General features: G+C 42.7%; 1 protein-coding gene across 1 annotated transcript in view; it reads left to right on the plus strand.

The window, feature by feature from the left end:
* Window positions 1-26,126, plus strand: part of Bloc1s5 (biogenesis of lysosomal organelles complex 1 subunit 5) — a 50,805-nt gene extending 24,679 nt beyond the window's left edge. The window contains exons 3-5 of the mRNA XM_028894722.2: window positions 881-1,010; window positions 11,278-11,336; window positions 22,028-26,126. Coding sequence (XP_028750555.1) covers window positions 881-1,010; window positions 11,278-11,336; window positions 22,028-22,207 — 369 coding nt within the window. The 3' untranslated portion in view covers window positions 22,208-26,126. The remainder of the gene's footprint in view (window positions 1-880; window positions 1,011-11,277; window positions 11,337-22,027) is intronic.
* The last annotated feature ends 970 nt before the right edge of the window (window positions 26,127-27,096 follow it).

A 27,096-nucleotide genomic window follows, 5' to 3' on the forward strand; every position in this document is an offset into this window, starting at 1 on the left:
ATTTTATAAGGAGCTGTAGGACCTCAGGTGGGAGAAATTGGTCTGGAGAAACTTCTGGCTGTAGGGTCCGAAGCACAGTAAGCAAAGAAGATGTGTAGGAAATGGTATGAGAAAAACCAGACAGAAGCTTCCAAAAGTCCTCACCCAGAAGTGCCCTGGAGAGTACAGCTCCTCAGCAACAGCTATGACAATGCTTGTAAACCTTACATGACCCGAAGCCGCTTGAGTGGAGGAGCCCAGTGTTGTCCTAGCTGGGACAGACACCTGCCTAGCATGGGCCAAGATTGCATGTACTAAGGAACCAGATGCCGGCATTAACCACATTCTTAGTACAAGCGCCTTAGGCTCACTGGACTACACTTTCAACTTAGAAGAGACTTGCTTCCTGGGCAGGTGTCCAGCCTTGAAGGCCAACACAGGTCTTTCTAAGAGTAGCAGGCCTTCACTGCTCATTTTTTTGCATGGTGAAGTGTCTGTATGTCATAACCCTTGTTATTTTGAAGAGGATAAAGGCAATCATAAAATCTATAGCACATAATAAGAGAAGCGATATGATAGTAAGAATGATGAAATGAATATTAAAGTCAGAGCAGGGCTCTTTCTAATAAAATGTGTGGCCATGTAAGCTCTTTGGTTGCTTTTTTAACATTTCTTCCCTCCATTTCTGAACACTACTATAAATATATTACTCCTAGTGCAACTTTTGGAGCATTTCATAATAAAAATGCCTCCAGGTCTTAACCTATTCTGCCAGAGAATTAAAAGAAGGTGTGTGCGCTCTATAGGAATAATGTACTAGTATCACAAGCTTATCCCAGGGGGAACTACAGGCAGTAACTGCTAAGACTTACAGTACTAGTCATTTTCTTTTTCTTAATAGGAAAAACGTGGTCTTCGAGAATTGCGAGTTCTGGAGAACTTGAAGAATATGATCCAGGAAACAAATGAACGCATGCTTCCCAAGTGCAGAGAGACGATGCAGGATGGCCTGGAGGAGGCCCTGCAGAGACGTAAGTCTAGCTGTTCTCCTGCAGCCTTGATCTCAGATGTTCCAGACCCAGGCATATTCTCCTGAGTGTTGTTGCAGAGGGGAGGAGAGTGTTCTTGACTGTGGCTTACCAGAGGACAGCCCAGCCACAGATAGTGGTTGTCCAGTGTGGTCACGGATGTGATTGGCATTAGTATCCAAAGGAAGATGTGTGTGCAAGTATTTCACAAGACAAGCTCTTGAGGATGGGAGAAAATTCATGCTTTTTACCTTTAAAAACTTTTAAAATTTCCTCTATAAGAAAAATATATGATGACTAGAAAATGAGTTTCTTTTTCAAATGGACTATGAGAGGTTTTGGTTGTTTGCAAAAAAAAAAAAAAAAAAAAAAAAAAAAAAAAAAAAAAAAAACTCCTTTATAAATGCTTACATTTTATCACCTTTTGCATTAAGCAAAATATTTTAATGAGAAGAGGTAACTGACAAAAGAACATTTGTTAGTGTTTTTTAATATTAGACTTTAACATAAAAGAAACTTGTTGCTAGTGTCTGATGTTAAAATTAGGTTATCAGAACATCAAGGCATCTCCTCAGATGTCTACACTAAGAACTTGCAGCTAGCCCACGGGAATGATGACTGATGATTGAAGCTCAAGGTGGAACCAGCCTGTGGGGGAGGGGATGAATATTGGTGAAATTATTAAGGTCACTCCATGTAGTTAAAAGGGTGGTTTATTTTGTGGGGTAACTCACAAGTGAAGGGATAGGTTACAGGGTCTGGGAAAGGTGTGGCGCAGTCCAGCGGTGTTCTCTGGAGAACTCTGCTTGGTCTACCTCCAGCGTCCAGGGTCCAGGAACCAAGAGAGCCAGCATCGGATCTTCTCCGGTCTTCAGGGCCCTCTCGCGGCCCCCGCCTTGTAGGCGTGACCATTACCAAAGCCTCAATGGGGGCTGGAACTTCCAGATCAAAGCTGGAATGGTTACCCACTACAGATGAAGCCAGCTGTGAGGGAGGGGTGAACCTAGCCATGAGGGAGGGGATGTTGCCAGCTGTGAGGGAGGCAGGACAAGGGTCATGTGTACTGTGAGGGAGCAGATGAGGGTTGTGTACTGTGAGGGAGCGGATGAGGGTTGTGTGTACTGTGAGGTTGAAAATCACCCAAGGTCACATTTTACTTGTTCATGTACAACAGCAGGAAAAAATGAAAAAAGAAAAAAAAATTGATATTAGGATTTTGTATTATACTCATTTGTTCACACTGCTACATCACTGACAAGCATTCTTGGTAGTTTGCTGCAAGGAAAACCATAATTACTGTTTTGCATATGAGAGAGAGAGAGAGAGAGAGAGAGAGAGAGAGAGAGAGAGAGAGAGAGAGAGAGAGACTGTGTTTGTGTGTGTTCGTCTCTGTGTGTGTGGTTCCTGTGCACATGTGTATATGTGGAGGCTAGAGGTCAACTCGTGTCATTTCTTAGGAGATGTCCACCGTGTTTGTTAAGAGAGCCTTTCACTCTCACTAGGAACTGGGGCTCCCTGAGTAAGCTAGGCTGGCTGGCTGGCCATTGAGCCCCGGAGACCCTTCTCTGTCTGCCTCCCAGATTACAGGGGTGCACCACTGTGCCTAGCTTTTTTGTGTGGGTGCTTGAATGGAAAGCACTTCACCAACTGAGCCCTTCCCCGACCCGTGATTATTATCAGTTGCAATGCTTAGATATGAATTGAGAAGAACTCTAACACGGGAAGGTTACGAAAGCAGTTGAATAAGACAGTGAAATAAGCACACACTGGTTTCTGCTTCAGACTGAAGTTCTTCTGCTCTCAGGCTTTCCTAGTGATGTCGGAAAGTATTGCCAGTAATTTAGAATCTGAGCCAAAAATCTGTTTCCTTGAATGGGAGAATTATATTCTAGTGATTGGGGATTTGGCCGCTGAAGCACTCGGGGTGGTACTGTTGGTGTGAGAAACTTGGCCATAGCCTTTGAAGCTGTTCTTCACCACCAGCCGCAGGAGAAGCTGCTGCAAAGGGTCCTGCATGAGGGTTTCCTTGTGCCTGGTTTGCTAAGTCTCATGGCCCTAATGAAATAATGACGAGCCTGCAAACTGAATAGTTTTTAAAATTAACCTGGATGTGGTGATATATTGTGTCCCCAATAAATTGTGTACCCTAATAAAACTTACCTGAGGGTCAGAGAACAGAACAGCCACTAGATTAGATATAGAGGCCAGAAAATGGTGGCACACACGCCTTTAATCCTATCACTTGGGAGGCAGAGATCCATTCGGTATCTCTGTCAGTTCAAGGCCACCAGGCGTGGTGACACACACCTTTAATCCTAGCACTTGAAAAAGACAAACGCCTTAAATTCCAGCAAGTGAGGCAGGAAGCAGAAAGGTATACAAGGCGTGAGGACCAGGAACTAGAGGCTTTTAAGCTTTTAGGCTTTTAGCGGCAATTCAGCTGAGATCCGTTTCGGTGAGGACTCAGAAGCTTTCAGTCTGAAGGTTCATGGAAACAGGATCTGATGAGGAGTTGTCGAGGTGAGGTGGCTGTGGCTTGTTCTGCTTCTCTGATCTTTCAGCTTCACCCCAATACCAGGATCTGGTTTTTAATTACTAAGACCATTTAGCAATTCGTGCTACACTGGGTCCAGCTGTCATCCTAGCAGGGTTCATTTTGGAAAGCTTGACTGCTAAACCCATGTTAGCATGTTTGTTTTCATTTGTGTAAGATCATTAAAACAAGCTTCAACATGGAGTATTTTCTCATCTAAGTATAGCAGCGAGTGATAAGTTGTATACTTCTGTGTCTGTCCATGGAACTACCACCTTTATCTCCTAGAATTCATGTTGGAGAACCCTGCAGATGCGGACCTTGCTCACTTGGGCAGAGTGTCCTAGGGCTGAGTAAGCAGAGGCTTTCAGGCCCAACTCTATCTGCAGCTCATCAGAAACCACAGAAAAGAAACGAGAGTCTCTCAGGGCACAAGAAGGCATCCCCTAAGGGAGAGCATCATAGCCGACCCATTCTGAAGACACAAGTGTCTGTGTCCTGCTTCTCAATTATTTAATAGGCTTCTAAATTTCAACAAGTTTGAGGCAAGGAGATCTTCCCTTGGTTTTCAAGTAAGAAGAACAGGGAGCCCCCAGGTTACCCGATCATATAGCCAGACATGACCACACTAAGGGAATGTTCCTCACCCATTTCCTGTTCTGAAGTATGGTGACTTTATCTTTATATTATTTAAAAGCAAAAGGGTATCATTAACAAGACAAAAAGAAAACTAGGTGTGGTGGCTCCCATTGCTAACCGTAGCATTTGGGAGGTTGAGGCAGGAGGATTGCCAGAAGTTTGAAGCAAGCTTGTGGCACACAGTGAGTTACAGACCATCCTGATCTAAAAGTCAGATCCTGTTTCAAGAAGAAAAGAAGAAGAAGAAGAAAGAAAAGAAAAGAAGGAAGAAAGAGAAAGAAAGGGGACGGAGAGGAAGATAAAGAATTTGGGTTTTTTGGTGTTGAGACTTGAGCTCAGAGTCTCACGTGTGCTGTGGATGTACTTACCACTAGTACATACCAGCCAACAAAGCTTTAAAAGGAAGAGAGAATGTAATATGTTATACTAAGTAAGTGCATAAAATAACCATTGTTTTTTTAACTGTGGTGAACTTGATTGTAGTTGGTTGTTTTTACTCTTTGCTCTTTTTTGGGAGGCCCACCAACCAGCTCTCAAATACATACATACAGTGGCTTATTATTACTTATAAATGCCCGACCTTGGTTTGGCTTGTTTCTAGCTGCTTTTCTTATCTTAAATTATCCCATCTATCATTTGCCTCTGGGCTTTTTCCTTTTCTTACTTCTGTAATCTTACTTTCACTCTTACTCTATGTCTGGCTGTGTGGTTGGGTGGCTGAACCCTTCTTTCCTTGCTCCTTGATCTCTCTTCCTTCTCCCAGATTTCTCTTTCTATTTATTCTCTCTGCCTGCCATCCCCACCTATCCTTTCTCCTACCTTGCTTTGGCTGTTCAGTTCTTTATTAGACCAATCAGGTGTTTTGGACATGCACAGTAACACAGCTTCACAGAGTTAAACAAATGCAACATAAAAGATGGAACACATCTTTGCATCATTAAACAAATGTTCCACAGCATAAACAAATGTAACACACCATAAAATAATATTCCGCACTTGATTCCAGCTGTCTCCATGTATAGCAGAATGGAGAAGTTGCTTGATGAGTGACAGCTGGGTGATTAGAGAGTGAAGAAGTTGGGGATACATATGAGGGGGGATGTTTGATAGGAATGTGACACGTAATTTTTCAGTTAAAGTTTTAAAAATTCATTTACATTGTAACAGAATAAAAAAGTGAGGTAAACCCAAAGGCAATAACTGAAGACAAGTGCTTTTGCAGGTCAGGAGGAAGTTCCTAGAAGCCTGCCCTAAAGAGAGTAATGATATGAAGCCTTTAGAAGTTGCAGCTGGGTTCTTCTCCCTGTTTTTGTATTGTCTTGGCTGTTTGCAGCATTAGTGAATGCCTCTCCAGGAAAGATGACTGATTAGAACTGAAGGATGGCTGGGACCAGACCTTGAGCACCACATCCTTCTCCCTGCCCACCCTCTCCCTGTGGAGTTCAGTTCTGTACTCCACGGATAGAATTCTGTCCATTGTTCTTGCTTACACTACTCAATCCCTTGTTTGTTTTGATTTCATCTGGTTTTGGTTTAGAGGCAAGGCCCTACTATATAGCCCAAATTGACCTCAAAATCATGGCAGTCCTCCTGTTCCAGCCTCCTGAGTGCTGGGTTTACCCTTGTATGCACCATGCCTGGATTCTTTCTTTTTCTGCTTTGTTTATTGCATCTGATGGCACTGCCGAGCTCAGTATGTTTCTTTAGCTTTCAGTCTCACTTTCTTTTTCATTGTGTTTTATCATCACATTTACAGTGTTCTTTACCATGCCAAGGCAACCACAGGGGTGCTGTGGCTTTTCTCTGCTGTTTCTAAGAACAGGCACCTTGCCTTGTTGGTCTCATATAGTCTGCTCTTTTCTTTTCTCACCCCTAGTTGTTTTTTCTACAAATTGAAGAATCTTGAAGTTCTAAGAGTTTAGTCAACTTTTTTTCTCCAGCTAAATTTATCGGTAGCAGGAGGACCAGCCTCCAGCAGCTCAGGGTATGAAAAAAAAAATCCACAAATACGGTGAGGGTTATACTTTTTTCTGTCTGTGGGGTAAAAGGAAAAAAGGCACACACACACAATCTAATGATATCTTTCTCTTTTACTTCATCTTAAAAAATCCTTTCTCTGAAAATGTCTCCACATAGTTACATTCCACACTGTTACATTCTACACACACACACACACACACACACACACACACACACACACACTTCTACATCATTCACTCACTCATTCTCTCACACTTCTTTATCTTTCACATTTTTCTTCCTGCCCATTCAGCTACATCCCTCACTCGGCACACATACAGACCTCACTCTCACACTCACTACCCCCTTACAGCCAAACTCTGAACAATGATATGCTACATTTTCAGGGTCCAAACTATTCTCATTACACATGATAAGTCTCACAGTTTTTCTCAGGCTAGGGAGGTCTCATTGACCTGCCAGTGAGTAACACTTGGTCGTGCTTGTATCTCTTTCTCAGACAGAAAGTGACATTGAAATTCAGGACTTACCAATAACAGTTAATTGGCTGAACCTTGAGTGGTTGTTGTATGTGTGGAAAGAGAATTACTGCAGGGGATTATGTCTGCCAAAGTTACTTCATGCCTGACCTTGATTCAGCAATAAACACCTGGGAACTTATGTTTGTATATTCTCTGCAGGGCAGCTTGTCTGTTTTGATTTTGTTCTAAAGTCTAAAATTAGCTGTCCTTGTGACTGAGAATACTGTTACTTTCCTGTGTTAGTTATGAAAAATATTCTAGTATTATTTCTATACTTAAGCAGAAATCATCTTCTTCACCATCCACAGCTCTGTGTGTGCCCAAAGATGTAAAACACACTACCAGTGGGCTGTAGAAGGAACCCCACAGCTGTTCTTTTAAGGGAAGAAATATAGTGGCACATGAGACAGAAACAAGCAGTCATTAGTCAGTAACCCCACAGTATTGCCAAGTGGGGCTCCCCATCAGAGAGTTATTCATCTGGTGGGTCGACCTATTAAATACTAGTTATCACTTGCTGTACTCCCATGGCCCTTGGCATAAATTTTTATAGGTGAGTTGGTTAGGTTGTAATCTGGAGTCTCATTTATTTACTAGAACTTGCCATGTAGCCCAGGCTGGCCTCAGATTATTTATTTTCTTATCCACCCTCCTGAGTGCTGGGATTGTAGGTTTGTGTTTCCACACCCATCACTAAATACTAATCTTCATGGACTTAACTCATTGGACTCTTCACCTGCCTTTTGTTTTGTTTTGCTTTTGAGACAGGATTTGGTTATGTTGCCCAGGCTAGTTTGAACTTACGGTAATCCTTCCTCCTCAGCCCCCTGACTTCTGGGATTACAGGTTATATACCACAGTGCCAACAATCCTAACACAATAAAAAAGTGTTTATTATCTTCTCTACTTCATTGTTGAAGAGACTAAAATGCATAGTGGTTTAATGTCCATGGCTCTCCCATGATCACAGGAAGAACTGTCACGCAGAACAAACTGTTTTGACTCCCAAATTCAAGTTTAGCTTCAGGATGCCACTTTGTAAAACATTTTTTCAGGATCTCATATTCAGACTGGCCTTGAACTCACTGGGTAGCTAAGGATATCCCTGAACTTTTGATCCTCCTGCCTTCACCTCCGGAGTGCTAGGACTCCGGGCGTGTACATCCTCAGTTCTGGGGGTGGAACTCGGGCTGTATGTGCTAGACTAGCACCCTGCCAACTGAGCTCCATCCCAGTCTCTCAGATGCCACTTTCTGTGCATCTAACAACAGCCCTCCTTACCTTCTGGTTCAGCACTCTCGGATTTCTTCCTCTGACACAGCCCCCCCCCCCATTTCAGTAGTTCTTATTTCCAGCTAAGGCAAGAGCATCCCCTGGCTACATTGTGAGTGTGAGGACAACCTTGGCTACTTGAGACCCTTTCTCTCTCAGGTGGGGCCATTTGGTAAGTTACTGTTATTTTTCCCAAGTCAGTACAGCTTCCTGACACAGATAGCCAAAGAGAGTGCTTCCTGTTGAAGGGTGTGGCTAGAAAGTGATACGAAGTGAGGAGAAGTGTCTACAAAGTGGGCCTTCTCAGGATCTCACTGACCATGAAGGAAGGGAATGTTTAGAGTAGTCAGGTAATTATAATTTTATTTAGATTGTGGAATAGCAAATGTCAGAAGTTCAGAAAAGCCTTTTCTGAGCTTGTGAGATGGCTCAGCGGGGAAAGGCACTTGCTGCTCAGCCTGACCACCTGAGTTCAATCTATGGAACCCACGTAGTAGACTGAGAGAACCAACTACCAAGTTGTTCTTTGACCTGCTCGAGCTCACATACCTGCACACACGTACAAAATGAAATAAAAAGAAAAAGCCTTTTCTGTTTTGTCGCTAAGTGGCTGGGATGTGACTAACTGCACAGGGAATCAAGTTCTGAAGCTGGATGTTCTTTCCAAACATGGAGACAGTTCTTTAGAGGGACAGAACTGTAGGCTTGTCATGTGCATCGGAAGGACGCTTTTAAAGGCTGAGACAATCCAGAGATAAGTATAGTCTTCACACCTCATCAAGGAGACTTTTCACAATAGACAGAGACTGCCACAGAAAACCACAGCCAATCAAATTGCAGATTTGTAGAGCCTAGTCCTCTACAAATACATCTACATAACACTTCCGAACCTAAGTCTCAGGAAACATTGAAGAAGAAGGGGTGGAAAGACTTTAAGAGCCAGAGGATCAGGGAGTTTGCTAACTAAGAGTGTGGCTCCTAGTGATGTCAGAAGCTACACCAATAAAGTCTCAGCAGCACGACTGCCTTAACATGAGCTGAACATGCCAAAGTGGATGGGGAAAAGCCCACAAGGCCTCAACTGTACACAGAGAACTATGGGCAACTAAGGAGTACTGAGAGCAGGAGATACAGTCTTCCCAGAGAAGAGCACACCAGCTGATCATCCAATACTAAATGTCAGCCCTGAAAACACACATATAAGTAACATTATACAGATTGTGTAGGTTATATTTAGGAATATATATAGATGCTTGTGATAACAAGTAATGGACAAAGAGGCTATGGATTTGAAAGAGAACAAAGAGGGGTGTATAGGAGGCTTTGGAGGGAGAAAGGGGATGGGGGAGAATGATGTAATTATAATCTGGAGGAGGGGCTGTGAGACGGGACAGCAAAAGTGGTATGGTCCTACAACTTTTCTTTTACATTGCACTCAGAGTGATCCAAAAATGCAAAGAAGACAGAAAAACAGATTTTTTAAGTTCTGTTCATGAGCCAAAAAGGAAAAAAGACAAACAGGAAATGGTAGTGCCATACTTAGGAACGATGATGTCATACTTACTGCCACAGGAAGAAGGCAGATCTAATCAACTCCTCTCATTTTGTTTTCATATTTTTTGTTAAGGGAAAAAAAACTGGGAAGCTAATCCTCAGTCCTTAGATGTCACCTGTGATCCAGCAAAGTTTGTTAATAGTCACCATTGATGCAGCTTTTGAAAATGAGATCCTCTGGCTGCATCCCAGAGGTGGAAGTTCACAGTTTTCTGAAAGAGAAATCACAGTCCCTGCCCTGGTGTGAACTTGTGACCTGGTGTGACCAGGCCTGGGCAGGGGAAGGAAGACACATAGATGGCTTCCAGCGTCAGCAGCTGTAAAGGAGAGGTGAGCAGAGAGATTAGGATACTCAGCACACTGTCACTTGATGCTGCTTGTGTGTGAAGAGTTACTCCTTTGTTCTTGTTTTTGCTTTAGAGATAGGGTCTTTCCTGTGGCTAAGGCTGGTCTGGAATTCACTCTGTAGATCAGATTGTCCTATGGGTCTCTCATTAAACCTGGGTCTTGGCATTTTGGCTAAACTGTCTCTGCCCTCAGTACTGGGCTTGCAGACACAGCAGCTGGAAATCCAAACTTAGGTCTTCACACTCATGCAGCCAAGTCCCCACCCTGTTACATGATTCTTATTTATAATACTTAATGTCTTATCAGACATAAGATATTATCAGTTTACTATGCTTTTTCATGAATGATCATATCCATCCTCATTTGTAAAATGAGTAATAACACCCGGACAGAGACTTGCAGGAAAATTCAGAGGAAAATGTTCTAGGGCAGTAGCAAATGCAAAAGCCCTGTGGTGGGAGTATGCTTGGCATGTTGGAGAAGAGCAAGGAGGTTGGATGTAAAGGCAGGACTTATAAGATGAGGAGCTAAGGGATGTGGAGAGCCCAGCAAGAGCAGAGCTGGGCATGTAACAGGCTCTGCAGACATGTCAGGAGTCAGTGGACAAGCGAGAAGGCAGAAGACCATTCACAACTGGCCAAGGCTAGCTGTTGGCCTGCAGACGAATTGCCTTGTTAGAGTAGAAGCAAAGTGCAGCTGGTCATGGGGAGTCCTACCAGCCCTGGAGTGCTTTCCTGCACTGTTTATGACGGGAGTCTCTGCCGAGCCCATCACATGAGGTCTGGGTGGAAGGTTCTCCCTGTACCATCACGCCAGCACTCTGGGAGTTTTAGGGTTTAGAGCATTTTGAATTAGGGGATGCTCACCCTGTTTTAGAATTTTGGTTCCTAAGACATGGAAATGATTTAATGTATTTTCAAGCTGTGGAGAGGTGAATGTTGTAGCCACATCCAGGATGAGTTAGAAGGCAGGAGGAGAGGCAAGAAGAGCGAGTGGAAAGCGTTGGAGGCCATCTAGATGTCAAGCCTTGCGCATGAGAGAACAGCAGCATAAGTCAGAAAAGCGAGGGACTGAGGGGCCCAGGCCAGAAAGGCTTAACTGATCTGAATATGACTGTAAATTCATCTGGCATTTCCCCTTTTTAGAGACTACTGAGGTGGTTGTTGCCAACTTATTGGTGGGCTTAGTATTTCTGTGCCCTTTGGATTACAACTCCTCAAAGCTCAAAAATGATGTGGTTTTTTTTTTTTTCCAGCTATATCACCCTGAATGTATTGACAAAAACGTGCTTTTCCTCCAAGCCACCCCTCCAACTGGCACCTAATACCTATTTTAATATAGTCTGTTGAGATCTAAAGATTCCAGATAGGCTTCCTCCTGACCAGAGGCTGCCACTGAACCCCCACTGTCTGTTTTATTTCAGTGCAAGCCGCCAACGACTCCATCTGCAGACTCCAGCAGAGAGAACAGGAACGGAAAAAGGTAAAAATGGGTAATTTGAGCAAAGGGGTCATAAGTTCTCTGAGTTCATTTTCTGACATTTCTGATATGCTTAAAAGACTTAAGAATGGGGCTGGAGAGATGGCTCAGCAGTTAAGGGCACTGGCTGCTCTTCCACCAGACTCAGGTTCAATTCCCATCATCCACATGATGGCTCACAAAATATGTAACTCCAGTCCCAGGGAATCCAGTGCCCTCTTCTGGCGTCCGCCGGCACTGCATTCATATGATGCATAAATACACATCCAGGCAAAACACTCACACACAACAAATATACAGGGAAAAAAGATTTAAACATGGCTAAAACATTAAGATGTATTGAAAACATGGTGGTACCATCATCTTTTTTAAAAAATGTTTGTCTGTGTTCGTTGTGGTGAGGTGTGCAAGTGTGCTTGTTGGCATTTGTGCTTCTGGAGGCCAGAGATGGACATCTGGTGTCTTCCTTAATCCCCTGTAGCCCACTTTTGGAGACAGGGTTTTGTTGACCCTGGGCTCATCGATTTGGGTAGATTGCCAGACTGTGAGCTGCCGGGACTCTCCTGTCTGACCCCCCCTAACTCCAGCACTGGTTACAGCCGCATGCTGCCACTCCCATCCTTTACCTGGGTGCTGGGATGTAAGACCCCATTCTTTCTGAGCAGGTCCTTTACCAACGAGCCGTCTCCCAGCCCCCATCCATTTTTAATAATTTGAATATAGACCTTTTTTCAACATTTCCGTATTTTCTCTGAAAGTAATATTTGTCTCACCCAGGAAAGAGAAAATAGGACTTTTGCTTGGTGTGAAAAGTGCCCACCTGTTGGGACACATAAGCCTTGCCTATGAACCTGAAGCATGTTCAGTGTGGCATTATGCACATTCCTTTAGGAAATGTGGCAGGTGCTCAGTGGACAGTCACGGGGGTCTGTGCAGCCTTAGCTAGGCAATGTGCTGTTTAATTTGAATTGTATCATAATTCAAATGTGGAAAACCAGTAAAAAGGTGGGTTAATGGGGTAATTCACCTGGAAATTTCTTAGTGTTTCTGTAATTTATTTATTGATCTAAATGAATAAAAATACACCTCACATTTACTAGTACAGATGTTGACACTGCTGTTCATTCTGAAAGCAGTACCTGTCTGTGTGTTCATTAACTGAGGTCTACCACAGCATAAATAGATAATGGAATGAGCCTTCCAGAGTTGTGGTTTTACATCCTTTATCCTATTCTGTATGTCAATTGAGCGCTTTGAGGCTCAACAATTTGATGGTGGAAACCTTCCTAAAAGGACCTGGTATTTGAGCCAGGTGGGTAGGCTGCTCTGGGGTCCCAGGGTCCAGCTCTGGAAGCAGGGCTTTGCTGAGCACAAGGCAGAGTTGTGCCTGGGAGACCCAAGGCAGGTGGAGTGCCAGCATTGTGCGGAGTGAACTGAAGGCAGGGACTGGAGTGGACTTGCTGGGCCGGTGCTTTACCCGCTGCCACCAGGGGGTAAACACTTTCTTAATTGTTACGATGAAGGCAGTTTCTAGACCCCGGGAGCTAAAATCCAGGAGTCCTAAACCACAAATACTAATAGAAAATAGGCCAAAGTCAGCACTGTAGTCAAGTTACAGAAGCCTTGTGTGATCTTAGCCAGAGGAATGAGTAGGAAGGCAATCCACGCCCGCCCCAACTGGCAAGTACGAAGTCAGTTGCTGGTGGGTAGAGGACGGGTTAGAGGGGAAGGAAAATGATGTAAGCTAAGAGAGAAGATAGGAGAAGCTGGTGTGCGGCCAATTTGGACGTCCAAATGACAGCTCTGGGATCCCGAATCCTGTGTTGACACTGTTACTGGGGCACGAGGAGCATTTCTGTTTGTAAGAAACAGGATATCTGGTACAATGCTGGCTTGTTTTATTTTGAGACAGAATCTGATGTAGCCCAAGCTGGCCTTGTACTTCCTGTGTAGCAAAGGATAGCCTTAAACTCCTGGTCTTCCTGCCTCTAGTTCCCACAGTCTGTGATTTAGACTTCTGCACTGAGCCTGGCTTTACACATGAGTATTTTTGAATACTGAAAGGCTGTTTCACCAAGAATTAGTATAGAGTCAGTGGACCCTGCATTTATAAGGAGATACTCTTATTTTTTCCCCTCCAGATAGTTCAATAAATTAACACTCGTGAAGTTAGAAAAGAGGTGCATTTTCACAGACTAGCAGCAAGTAAAAATTCCTTACATTCTTACTGGGATAAACTTCTAGTCTAAGTCCTAATTTTTTCAGTTTTATGCTTACCTAATTATCAGAGCATTGGAAGTGTATGGCTGCAGGTCCTTAAAGTTGTTTGTTTGACTTTATTATCACTCCACTGCCTCCTGGACGTGCACGCACGTGAGTGCATACACACACACCCACACACACACACACACACACACACACCATAAAGGTGAAGCTCATGTCCCTTGGACAGCAGGTAGGTACAGATGAAAGATGACCTCTCTTTGCACTTTACTGCCTAATGTTAGCTGTTGCCTGGGGTCATCCTGTTGGCCACGGTCTGTATATTTGAAAGGCTTTCGAAACAAAGAGAGATGGGAGTAGTAGTGGAATAAAATAGCCTGTTACCATTAATCAGTAATTCTTTTATGTTAAGACAATTTGTGGAATTCTGTGGGAAGTCAATTGATAAGCGTCATTTGTCCAGATCACATTTCCCACAATTGATATCTAAAAGTACATTCAAGAGAACAATATATGCACATTCTGCAGTTGGTTAGCATGTCTTAAGAACTACCCTACTACAGAGTTGTATTTTGGGCACTAACAGAATAGTGAACTGAAATACAGTTGGCTCATGAAGTCCACTTGCTCTTAAAAACAGGCCATGAGAGGTGAGATGGCCAGCAACAGCTGTCAGAAAGTAAACTTGCTCCATGTCCACACATCCACTTTGGCAGCCCTGTCCAGCCACCCCAGTGACAAGGAATCGACTGTGAGGGCTTCTGTTTCATCTTGACCACAGACAATTACAGCTTTAGCTAGTCTCCAGTATGATGATGTCAGGAGGGCAATGACATTACATGAAGCCTTGTTCTTGACAGAATTAGAAAGTGCAGAGTAACATGAGTACATATTGCTCTATGTAAAATAGTTTTAGTAGTTTTTATAGTGATACTTCTTACCGAAGTCATTTCCCTTATGCCCATGTAAAGTTCATGTAAAATCAACATCATGTGTATTACTAACAAGTGTTCCAAACCTTTCTGGTGCAGGAACTCACCAGAACCCCTCAAGCTGGCCTCTGCCGCCAAGTGCTAGGATTATAGACATTATCTGCCATGTGGGCTCCCAAAAGACCGTCCCAACCTCAGTTGGAGTTTCTCTTAGTAGAGTTCCTCGGCCTTGGTGCTGCTGGCACTGTAGCCCGGATGTGTAATGGGGTCTCCATGGGGCTTTCCTTGGCATTGGTCTCTGCCTGCTGGTTGCCATAGCATCTCTCTCTCATCCTGTATTCCCATGCCAAACATCTCTTGAAGATGAAGGGAACTAGTGACTTAGACTAGTACATGCAAAAATGTTTCTCCTGTGTGTCCAGACTTCATTCATAGACCTGGTTGGAGATATAGACTAGTTTCAGGATCATTTTCTACTTAAATGTCTCTAATGTGGTACTACCCTAGGCCAGTTTATGTTTGCTCTTCCTTCCTCTGTTGTAACTTACTTTGCTCATTTGACCCGATAGAGATATTATTATAGCTGTTGTCTTGGCTGCATAGTTGTAGCCTTTTAACTAATTCTCAGAGCTGTGAAGCTCAGCACTTGTTAACACTAATTCATCTTCTACCCCCGTGCCTGGCCTCCAGCATTCTGCTTTCTGTCTGTATGAATTATGTCATAATAATACACCATAAGAGTGTACTCAGATGGGCCTTGAACTCACTATCTAGTTGAACATGACCTCAAACTTGATATATAGCAGAGGATGGTCTTAAACTTACTGACCCTTCTGCCTCTGTCTCCTAAGTGGTGGAATTACAGGTCTCTATCTCCAGTCCTGTTTTTTTTTTTTTTTTTTTTTTTTGTTTGTTTTTATGGTGCTGGAGATTAAACCCAGGATCTTTTTTTCTGATATTTTTCTGTTTATTATTATTTTTATATATATGTATGTATATATATATATATATGTATACATATATATTATTTTACAATACCATTCAGTTCTACATATCAGCCACGGGTTCCCCTATTCTCCCCCTCCCACCCCCTCCCCTTAACCCCAGCCTACCCCCCATTCCCACCTCCTCCAGGACAAGTCCTCCCCCGAGGACTGCGATCAACCTGGTAGACTCAGTCCAGGCAGGTCCAGTCCCTTCCTCCCAGCCTGAGCCAAGTGTCCCTGCATAAGTTCCTGGTTTCAAACAGCCAACTCATGCAATGAGCACAGGACTTGGTCCCACTGCCTAGTTACCTCCCAAACTGATCAAGCCAATCAACTGGCTCACCTATTCAGAGGGCCTGATCCAGCTGGGCGCCCCTCAGCCTTTGGTTCATAGTTCATGTGTTTCCATTCATTTGGCTATTTTTTTTCAATAATTGAGTAAAACGGAAATTTATTATAAGCCACAGTCGTCCTAGGGACCTCCGTGCTATATATATATATATATAGCCTCTATGGTTCTATGGGTTGTGGTCTGATTGTTCTTTATTTTATATCTAGAATCCACCTATGAGTGAGTACATACCATGACTGTCTTTCTGGGTTTGGGTTACCTCACTCAGGATGATTTTTTTCTAGTTCCATCCATTTGCCTGCAAATTTCATGCTTTCATTGTTTTTCTCTGCTGAGTAGTACTCCATTGTGTATATGTACCACATTTTTTTCATCCATTCTTCCGTTGATGGGCATCTAGGTTGTTTCCAGGTTCTGGCTATTACAAATAGTGCTGCTATGAACATAGCTGAGCATGTATCTTTATGGTATGAATCAGCATTCTTTGGGTATATGCCCAAGAGTGGGATGGCTGGGTCTTGAGGTAGTTCGATTCCTAATTTTCTGAGAAACCACCATACTGATTTCCACAGTGTAAACCCAGGATCTTATTCATGCCAGGCAAGCACTCTGCCAACTGAGCTCTATCCCTAGCTCAAGATGGAGTAATTCTTCAGAATTGGTTTTCAAGGCTTGTTCACATGGTAGTATGCCAAAGACGTTTTGTCCTTTTAAAGGATGAATAGTTATGCAGTTATGCATGTATAATTACATATGTGTATGTGTGTGTGTGTGTGTGTGTACATTCACTACATTTTTGTGTATATATGTACACACACTCACACTACACTTTATGAGTCTATAGCTTTCTGTGCACACTTGGGTAAACCCTTGGATGTCCTAAATAATACTGCATTGACATGGGTTTACAAATATCTACTCATGCCCTTTCCTTTAATTCTTTTAGGCAAATATCCCAAAGTGGAGTTGCTGAATTATATGGCAATACTAAATTTTTTAAGAAGCAATCATAATATTAACATATAGCTATGCACAAAGCTTAAATTTTTTATCTTTAAGCACAGTATTTTATGATTTTGATTGCCTTTAAAAACTTTATTTAATGCTCTTGACTTTTTTGAAGTATTTCATGTTTCCGGCTAATTTTCTACAGAATTGAATATTATTTAAAATACAAAAGTTTATATTATGGTGATTGTCATATTCACCTCAGCAGGAGATGGAGAGGTAAGTGCTGTGCTGTGATCTAGCCCAGACTCCCCGGGGCCCTGTGCTGCCCTGTTTGCGCCTCTCTGCTCTTGTGCTGGGAGCGTTTCTTTCCACCTCACTGATGAGCCTTTCTTCTTCTGGTGCTGTCCTAGACCCCAGTTAGCTGGTTAGAAGAGTGCGATGCTGGACACTTATGCCCCGTGTCCTCTGAAAACTGCAGTATTTGTAGGTAGACCTGAGAGCTTTTTTCTCTGGCTTACAAGTGTGCACTTACAGTATTGTCAGTACAGGGGCATATAACTAACTTATTTAAAGCAGAGATTAAGTAAGGGTAAAGGAGAGTGATTTCAGGAACGCCTTGGTAGGACAGCCACAGAAGATCTTCATTTGGGTTGGGAGCTGTCAGCTTTCAACTTAATGGTCACCTGGGCTTTGAGTCCAAGGAATGATTTGCAGGACAGCAAAATGCTACTTGGGTATGTATACACCTTTAGTCACAATATTCTGCAACTACAGAACAGAAATGCTTGGGGCTGAAACAGTGGTTCAACATTTAAGAGAATTTACTGCTTTCAGACTGGTGAGGTTGCTCAGTGGTTAGGAGCTCCCACTGCCCTTCCAGAGGACTGGAGTGTAAGTCTCAGCATTCACTTTAGGCAGCTCACACCTGCTTGTAACTTCAGCTCCAGGAATCCAACATCCCTTTTTGTCTCCAGGGGAACCCCCCCCACACACACACACGTAACATAGACTCACACAGAGACACACACATACATATAAATAAAAATAAATAAAAAATTGAAAAGAGAGAACACAGACTGCTCTTACAGAGGAACAGAGTTCAATTCCCATCATGACATAGTGCCCCTATAACAATCTATAACTCCCTTTCCAGGGGATATGATGCCTTTGGCCTCCATGGGCACTGGCTGCGCATGCACACACACTTTTTTTAAAGAATAGAAATGCTGATCTTTGGTCTATGATACTGACTTTCCTAAGAATCTTTTCTAACAGTGGCTAACAGTGATCACATCAGGTGGGATGAATTGAACATAAAGGTGGGAGGCCTTTGATTTTGCTTGAGACACCTTTATTGTTTGAATTATTACAAAAGCCTGTTGCTAAAAACTATGTTATTAAAATTAAGAGATGATCACTTTTAACTGGTGGGGGTAAACAGTGATGTGGTATGCTTTTCAGAAGCTTACTGTGACTTGTGTGAGAATGTTTACCTTTGATTGAGTCCCTCAGGCACGGAGCTAGGAACTTGACAGGTGTCGCCTCCAATCTTCATAAACTTCATTTATGAACACAAAGTGTCATTTTCTTCAGTTCTTAGGCCAAAGAGACTTTTAACTTGCTCCGTGTCATGGTGTTGGTGATAGGTGATCCTGAATCTGAAGTGAGGCTCCTGGGCCTCCTCCTAGGTCTGTATTTCTCTCTGTTGAGCTGCACTGACTTGGGTGCTGTCTGGTGGCGGGGCGGGGCGACAGCCTAGGCGTCTGCCTTATGGAACAAATCAAAAGGCCAGCTAAGCCAGTTATGGCTTTTCAGTTACAGAGAAAGGAGAAAACTGACATCTGAGCATGTGTGTTAATATTCCCTGTATTTATTAAAAAGGATTCAGACTGACAAGGTGGCACACAAGAAATAAAGTTGAACAAGGTGCCATTTTCATGAAGTGTGTTTATATTTATATGGTGTTCCCTTTAAACTGTCACAGTTTTTGTGGTTTTGTTTTGTTTTGTTTTTTTGCAAAAATTCCTTCAAACTAATGTAATAAGCTCCTCATGTTTTGTTCGGTTTCTGGAGAATTCCAGCCTGTAAGACTAACAACTTAAAGCAATAATGTGTTACAATGGTTGTTGAAATCATTTCTCAAATGCATTGGATGCAGGAAGCCTCATGTAGCCCCCTCTTCCCACTCTCCACTACCCACTCACATCCCAGTGCTCTGTGCGGCATATTTTAGGGGGACATTTAACTAAAACCCCATCTTCAGACTCATTTTAATTCTCACTTAAAAACTCTTAGTTCTTGAAAACACTGGATAACTTGACAGAAAACCTGTAGCCAGAGCTTTTTTCTCTTGCAAAAGAAAGGTTTAGCAGCCTGTGTAAAACTGCCTTTCCAAAGACCTGCTATGTAGCCCTTGGTGGGAGAGGCATGGGTCCCCATGCTAAATAGACCTGAGTTTGACTTAGCAGCCCAGCTGATAGATAAGAGACAGTGAGGGGACAAAGGTCTGTCCTTAAGCCTTCATTTGTTTGTCTGTAAAATGAGATAGTATGATGTTACAAGAGGGACTTTTAGAAGTGAGCTAAGCAACTAGTTCTGGGGTGCATTTCATAGGCACTAAGAGTGTATTGGTATTTCCAGAGCCCCCAGAATATATTGACTACTAGAAACAGTTTCACCTTTTCCCTGGTAATGGTGTGTTGTTCAACTTAGATAATCTTTTAATAAAAAAATAAAAATAAAAAACCAGAACCAGATATCAGGGTGAAAGCTGAAAGACCAGAGAAGCAGAACAGCCAGCCACTAGTTCTTACCTCTACGAAATCCTCAGCCTAAAGGGAGTGAGTTCCTGTTTCCTCACACCTTATATACCTTTCTCTGCCCTACCATATTACTTCCTGGGATTAAAGGAATGTGTGATTCCCAAGCAAAGGCATGAGATCTCAAGTGCTGAGATTAAAGGTGTGTGCCACCACTGCCTGACTCTGTTTCTCTCCTATACTGGATCAATCTCATGTAGCCAGTATGGCCTTGAACTCACAGAGATCCAGATGGATCTTTGTCTCCCGAATGATAGGATTTGTGTGTGCCACCACTGTCTGGCTTCTGTGTCCAATGTAGTGGCTGGCTCTGTCCTGATGCTCAGGCAAATTTATTAGGGTACACAATATATCACCACAATGGTGCTGGCATTCAAGTTCACAGTCTATTCTCTGACTCTCCTTTTATTTAGTTTTTAAATTTTTAAATTAGAATATAATTGAATCATTTTCCCCTTTCTTTTTTCTCCCTCCAGTCCTCCCTATGCACCCCCTCACTCCCTCTTAAATTCATGGCCTCTTTTTCCGATACATACTTGTAAATAAAGTATTTAGTGTTACTGGTTTCAGGGCTTACTACTTGGCATTGAAGAACCAATTAGGGGGCTCATCCCTGGGAAAGTCTTAATTCTCCTACTCTCAGCTTTCCTAGGTTGCCTGTAGTTCTTTGTCTAGGGGTGGGGCCCCATGAGATATTTTCCCCTTCCGTATTAACCTGTCAGCTAGTATTATCCTTGTTCAGGCCTTGTTTAGGGAGCCATATTATTGAGATTTCATATGTGTAGGTTCCTTGTCATTTCATGGTGGAACAGTTTTACAGCGGACTTTCTGGTCCTCTGGCTCTTATGATCTTCCCACCTCATCTTCTGAGATGTTCTCTGAGTCTTAGGGTAAGATTGTGCTGTAGATATGTTAATTAGGGTTGGGTACCCTGTGGTCAGTTGTTCTCTGCATTTTGGGCAGTTGTATTCTGTAATAGTTTCCATTTGCTGCAAAGAGCTTCTTTGATCAGGAGTGAGAGTTGCACTTATCTTTGGGCATAAGTTAGACAGCGGTTGGTTACTGCCAAGATATGAGTGCCACTGTTGCACCTTTAGGGCTGTCTTGCCCTGCTAATCATCACTGTGATTTATAGGCATCAAATGCTTTCCTCTTTTGACAGTTTGCATAGTACTTCTGATAGACCTCAGGAAGGAAGCTTTCAGGTGAGATCCAGCTCAACTCTTCCAAGTGTAAAGTATGTTGTGTCTTCAGCAATTCAGATTTACTTTCAACCTCTGGGAAGCAACTATGGACAACAGCAGTAGCCCATGTTGTTTGGGGAGTCTCGTGGACTCTTAGGAATTGGTATACAGGAGTTTAGAAGGGCTTCACATGTTCTGTCTAGGTTCTGGTAGTTTGTTTCATAGAAGTTAGATGGAATTCAAATCTTTTTTCTTTTCTTTTTTACACTATTCTATCTGCATTTTATGGTACTCAAAGCAAACCTTTGTTGGTGTAGAAATGTTAAAAACCATCCTGAAAACAGCTTAGATATTTGACATGAGATGGTGACATCACTTTAAAAACTAGACTGAACTGCAAGATGTTTTGGATTCTCCTCCAATGACTGCTAATACGTGATTCTTTCTAATGTATCAAAAAAATGCTTCAGAAAATGTAAGACAGAAAATTTAACTTCTTACAGTGACCTTTCAGTATGTATTTTTAGACTTGATTAAAACTATATGTAGTTGCCAGGTGTGGTGTCCTTTACCTTTAACCCCAGCACTCAGAGGCAGAGGCAGGTGGATCTCTATGAGTTCGAGGCCAACCTGGTCTACAAAGTGAGTTCTGGGACAGCCAGAGCTGTTACACAGAGAAACCCTGCCTTGAAAAACCATAAACCAAAGCAAAAAAAACCTACCTGTAGTTTGAGAAATTTGAGAGAAATGAAAGTGTGTGGCTGACTTGACTTTTTGTCATTTAATGGCATTAGAAGCCCTAAAGGCGCTGGTGGTAGAGAACTGTCCCAGTGGTCTCCAGGCTCTGTTTCAGACCCTGGTGCCACTTCAGATTGCTGGCACCATAAAGACACTGAGCATTTTAGAGACTGTAGAAATGTGAGTATCCATGTTCACTTATAGTAAGAAAAGTTTTAAATGTTTCTATATCATGCGTTTATTTATGTATTCATTTATTTATTTATGAGGCAAGTCACTCTGTACCCCAGGCTGGTCTTGAACTCACAGTGACCCTCCAGCCTTAGCCTCCCAAATGTTGTGGTTACAGACCTCATGTATAATGTTCTTAGTGGCTATTGAAACAGTCATGCACTTTTAGCGCTGTCCTATCTGCTGGTTCTTACAATAACTGTCAGTTGATAATGTTCTCTTGTGTAGCTACATATGTCTGAAAGATGCTATGTGGCTTTCGTGCTTTCTTTCCTCAGGTGATTAATGACCACTTGACAGCCAGTGAGAAGGGGCGTCTGCTCCAGTGGGAGGAGTTCATGAAAGAACAGCCACAGCGCCGAGCTGAAGTGGATGACGAGCACAGAAGAGCCATGGAAAGGCTTAAAGAGCAATATGCTGCAATGGAGAAAGACCTGGCAAAGTTTTCTACCTTCTAAGAATTTGACCTACAGGGACAGATGAATGAGAAACTTTCTCCCAGATCTTCCCACCAACCACATAGCCTCTTCTTCAAGATTAGAAATATACTCAGTGGCACTCTTGGGTCTGAAAAGAGAAGCTTCTGGAGCCAGATAAATGTCCAGTGGAAGAAGAGTGCTTACATGCCTAAAGGTGATCATTTGAAGGACAAGAGTGAACATGGGAGGAATGTATTACTAATCAAATGTGGTCTTCTTTTCGGTGATTAGCTTAGATTGCTGTGTGTCCATTTCTTCAAGAATCTGCTTCATTTTCACCACGGGTAAATGGTTTCTCATTGTGGATTAAATGGCAAGTATGCAGCTGCTTGTCACAGCATCCCTAAGCAAGGGTCAGACTAGCCTTTCTTGTGACAGATGCCATGGTGGCCTTTGAACAATGTGCTTGGAGATACCGTATTTTGCAGTACAACACAATACTGTGTCTTTCACTGGGTGACAAGACATGCTAAAAGGTGGCCTTTTAGCATTTAATATTTTCATCTTGTAAACCATGCTTAGGAGAAAATTTCCACCCAAATGTATTTTCACATTAGCATCTCCAAGGATCATCATCTTGCCCATAGATAGTACTTCCTCCACCTTTAGGTCCGTTTTGCTTAGGGCAGCCTCTTTAAAGACCAGCATCTGTGCATGCCTCAGCTGCTCAGGGAGTAGTCAGCAGAGTCCGCCACAGAGTCCCTACAGAACTGTGTCGGACTGGCCCTGGGCAGACAAGGACTGTTGTTCACCCACACAGCAGGTGATCTGTGTTAGAGGTAAATCCCTTTCGTACTAATGTCTGTTCTCCAGCAGGTGTGTCCATATGGAACACCGCTGTCCATCACCACTGTGACCTTTCCACGCTTGCACTTAATCTAACCGAAGAACCATGTTGAACTTCATTGCTATGAATTGAACAGAGGTGCATGCAGTCATTGGAGGAGCTGCATAACCAGTGGGCATGGGGTGCAGATGAGTCTTTCTAGTGTTTTCTGTTGCTCTTCAGTCAAGAAAGGTAAAAAAATACCTCACTCTCTCAGGATATCTCCATGTTCTCACTGCAGAAAATTGACAATGCTTGCCTGTGTAAATGTATGGCAGACTGTGAAAGCTTCATTCTTAGCTCATGTTGAAATGTGATTAAAGCTAATAGAAGAGATGAAATAAGTATTTGAGATTTCTTTCAGTAACACTGAACTTGTGCCAACTTTCTCTGTCTGCTACTGTAGGCCTGACAGGTTCATCAATCATCCTCTGCTCCCTGGACTGAAAGAGCACTTGCTGACACAGAAGCATGCTAGAATTTTCTTAATTCTCTCTCTTTCAGTGGATGGAAAAAAAATTTCCAAAAATATCCCACACGTGAAAAGGAAAGGGAGGGGGCCACAAGTAAAAATCCTCTTTGTACCATAGGCACTTTTTGGAATGTCGTTAGTGACCACCACACTATTAATAGCTGCTGTGACCAAATCAGAATTCTGGGTGCTGGCGGACATGTGTACTGTGGTCACTGGACACATAGCACAGCAAAGATTTCTGGTGTTTTGTGTGCATTACAAACAAATACTTTACCTCCTGAATTTGTGTATAACATAAATCTTTCTAAAGAGTGCAGACCAGGGCAGTTTCTAAGCTTTCCATATTAATGCACTCAGTTTTCTGTAGCACTGTTGAATTTCTAAAAGGGTCGGTTGGTTTGCTTTCCTGCTGTCCTGTTCAGTGGGGAACACTTCTCCGTTCCTTTCTTTCCAGATCATCTTTGTTACATATTCTTATTTAAAATATTCAAATGCGTAATTGACATTTGTTCTATGTTGGACCGAGATACTAAGGGTTATGTGTGGCTCACAGGATTCTAACAATCAAATGAAATAATATCTTATAATTTTAAACTATTAGGAAATGTTGTTTTGAGTGTATTTTCTGGTTGTAATTGATTTCTCCTTGACATGTGACATTTTCTTTTTTGTTTCCTAACATATATGGATTATAGTTCTGTTTTTATTATTGATTCCTCCCATAGTTGAAGTCTAGTCAGAGAATACATATTTGATCGAATTGTTCAGATTTGTTGGAGTTTGCTTTATAGTTTAGCTATGGACAGTTTCACAACTGTTTCATAGTGTATGGAAAATGTACACTTCCGGCTGGGTGTCTGTTAGGCCAGGCCCGGTGTCTACAGGATCTTTCAGATTCTGCAATATGTTAGAATTTCCTTTTCTGCTGGGTTTACTATTTTATCCCTAAGACTAACTATTAATTTTTGTTTTATGTGTTTGGGGGCGCTGTTGCTAAGTACATTTAGCCCAAACTAGGTGTGTTTCAAAAACTAGAGTTTTTTTCCTGGTTATTTTTAGCTAGAAAGTGTAATCCATTTATACTTCTTAAAACTACTAATATATTAGGATTTGCTTCTATCATTATAAACTTTTAGCATTTATTTACTGGGGGAAGACAGGCCACCACATGTGTGGAGATCAGAGGATAATCTGTGGGCGTCAGTTCTCCCTTCTGCTATATGGATTCTGGGGATCAAGCTCAGCCTTACATTTTGTTGTGTGTTTGGCCCCTTTCCTGCTTTTCCACATTCTTCATTTTCTTGCCTTCTTTTGGATAGAATGTTTTTCCATGTACTTCTCTTATACTAGTTGAAGTTGAATATTCATTTCATGCTCACCAGAAAATTTAGCATGCATTAGTAGAGAAAACCTAAATTTCCTGTTCTTGCCCCTGTTAAACATTGAGAGCTTTTGAACAATGTCTGATTACCTCCCTCAACTTACAAATCTAGAATTTTAGTTCCCTCTTGTTTGACTCCTTGAGCAGTTTTGTGTGCTGTTTTGCTCAGGCTTGGGTTTTATTTCCCTGGAAAGCTGTCAGGGTGCAGTTGCAGGGGAGTGGTTATTTTCGTTCTCCTTGTCTTAGCCTTGTTGCTTCTGAAATGGTACCTGGCCTCTGAAGTGACACCTGTCTGTGTGTGAGCAGCACTCCTTTGTCCTTCCTTGGTCACTTTCAAGATCCTCCCCTTTAGTGATGGTTAGACATTCCGCTCTCCCAGCACCACTGATTTCTCCCGAGAACCACTGCAAACCCTGGATGGACCACATCCCCGTTATCCCTGTGTGTAACCCAGGTTGTAAGTCCTGACCTGTCCTACGAAGGAGCAAGATCTGTGGCCTCTCATTGCCGCATTGGTTAGTGCCTGGGGATCCCAGGCAGAGAGGAGAGATTTGAGCCTCCAATACCCACGGTAGCCTACAGCTGCCCTTCCACAGCCCTGGCATGAAAATTTGATCATTTTGTAGCAAAAGGAAAGAAAAAGACCAAAGTCTGGATAAGAAGAGAAAGAGACACCCGAGTATGGTTCTTGTTTTGCTTTCTCTCACCTTTTGAGCACAGGGAAGAGGTTATCTGAGGGTCTAGCAAGAAGCGAGGCTGGCGATCTGACATCCAGAAAGAGGGGCCTCACCACAAGTGTTTGAGCAACTCCATCTTGGACACCCTGGCTTCTAAGTCTGAGGAGAGTGGTTTCCTATGGTTGAGCCACCCACCCTGTGACAACCAGTGTAGACTGACACCATCCCTGCCTTTTATTCTGGTCACTCGTGTAGACACGGCTGCTTGAAACCCAGACCCTGCCAGCCAGAAGGAAGGGGACACCTCCAGGGCAGTCCCAGTACCAGAGCTAAGTTACCCTGGAGAATTGTATTGTCTTCCACATCGGCCTCATTTGTTTTATTAACTTCCCATGAACTCAGCTATGAATAAAGAATACAGCTTAAATCACTTCTTGTAGCATTTTGGGGGGTATTCCATAGCCAGAGAGATCTCTATGTATGGAAACGGCTAAGGAAATATGTAGCAATTTTGCCACATTAAAGTTTCCTACAAAAAGAATGTTTCTTTTGATATTTGTGCCAAATATTTTCTATTATTTTTGCTTCTTATTCATGAACAGATTTGATTGTATCTATTTCTACTGTATTTTGTTTGCTATTCATAAGTTAATGAAAGTCAAAATGAGTACAATAGTCTTATTCTAAGTCTCCATAATGGGTTGGTGAAATGGCTCAGCAGCAGGATGCCAAGGCTCTTGACCTGAGTTCAGTCCCCAGGAACCACATGGTAGAGGGGGAGAACCAACTCCTGCAAGTTGTCCTCTGACCTGCACGCACGCGCGCGCGCGTGCGCGCGCACACACACACACACACAGATAGCCACACACATATACATGCATGCATACAAAATAAGTAATATGATTTGTAAAGCCATTTTTTTTAAACCTGCATAACTTACCTGAATACCTGATCTTAGATGCCTTTGATTTTTAGGGCTTTATTGTGGGTGAAATGCCCCAAGCTACTCCCATAGACATGGAGGTAGAGGGGGTAAGTCTATATCTAACTTTACCAGAAAAATACTTTACATATTAATTCATCCAGAATAGATGAACCTTTTGTTTGTTTTATTTACTTGTTAGTTTGATTTGGGGGTTTTGTTTTGTTTCTGAGACAAGGTTTCCTATAGCCCCGGCTGGCCTAGAACTCATTGTGTAGCCAAGGGTAGCCTCGAACTTACGATCCTTTTGCCTTCACCTCCCAGATGCCAAGGTTACAGGTGTATGCCACCATGCTCCCTTTATGAGATGCTGGGGAGCCCAGGGCTTTATTCTAGTATTCCCACATGCTACGTGCTAGGCAAGCATTGGACCAACTGAACTCCAACCTCAGTCCCTGAAACTGTCATTCCTAACGTGGATTTTCTAGTAGTTTAGTCTTAATCCTCTATGTTCTAGCTGCGTTCTGTTGCTGTGATGAAACACTTACCAAATGACTTGGGGGGTAAGGGTTTGTTTCAGCTCACAG

This window comes from Peromyscus leucopus, chromosome 5 (genome assembly GCF_004664715.2).
Source record: "Peromyscus leucopus breed LL Stock chromosome 5, UCI_PerLeu_2.1, whole genome shotgun sequence".
Classification (NCBI taxonomy): Eukaryota; Metazoa; Chordata; class Mammalia; order Rodentia; family Cricetidae; genus Peromyscus; species Peromyscus leucopus.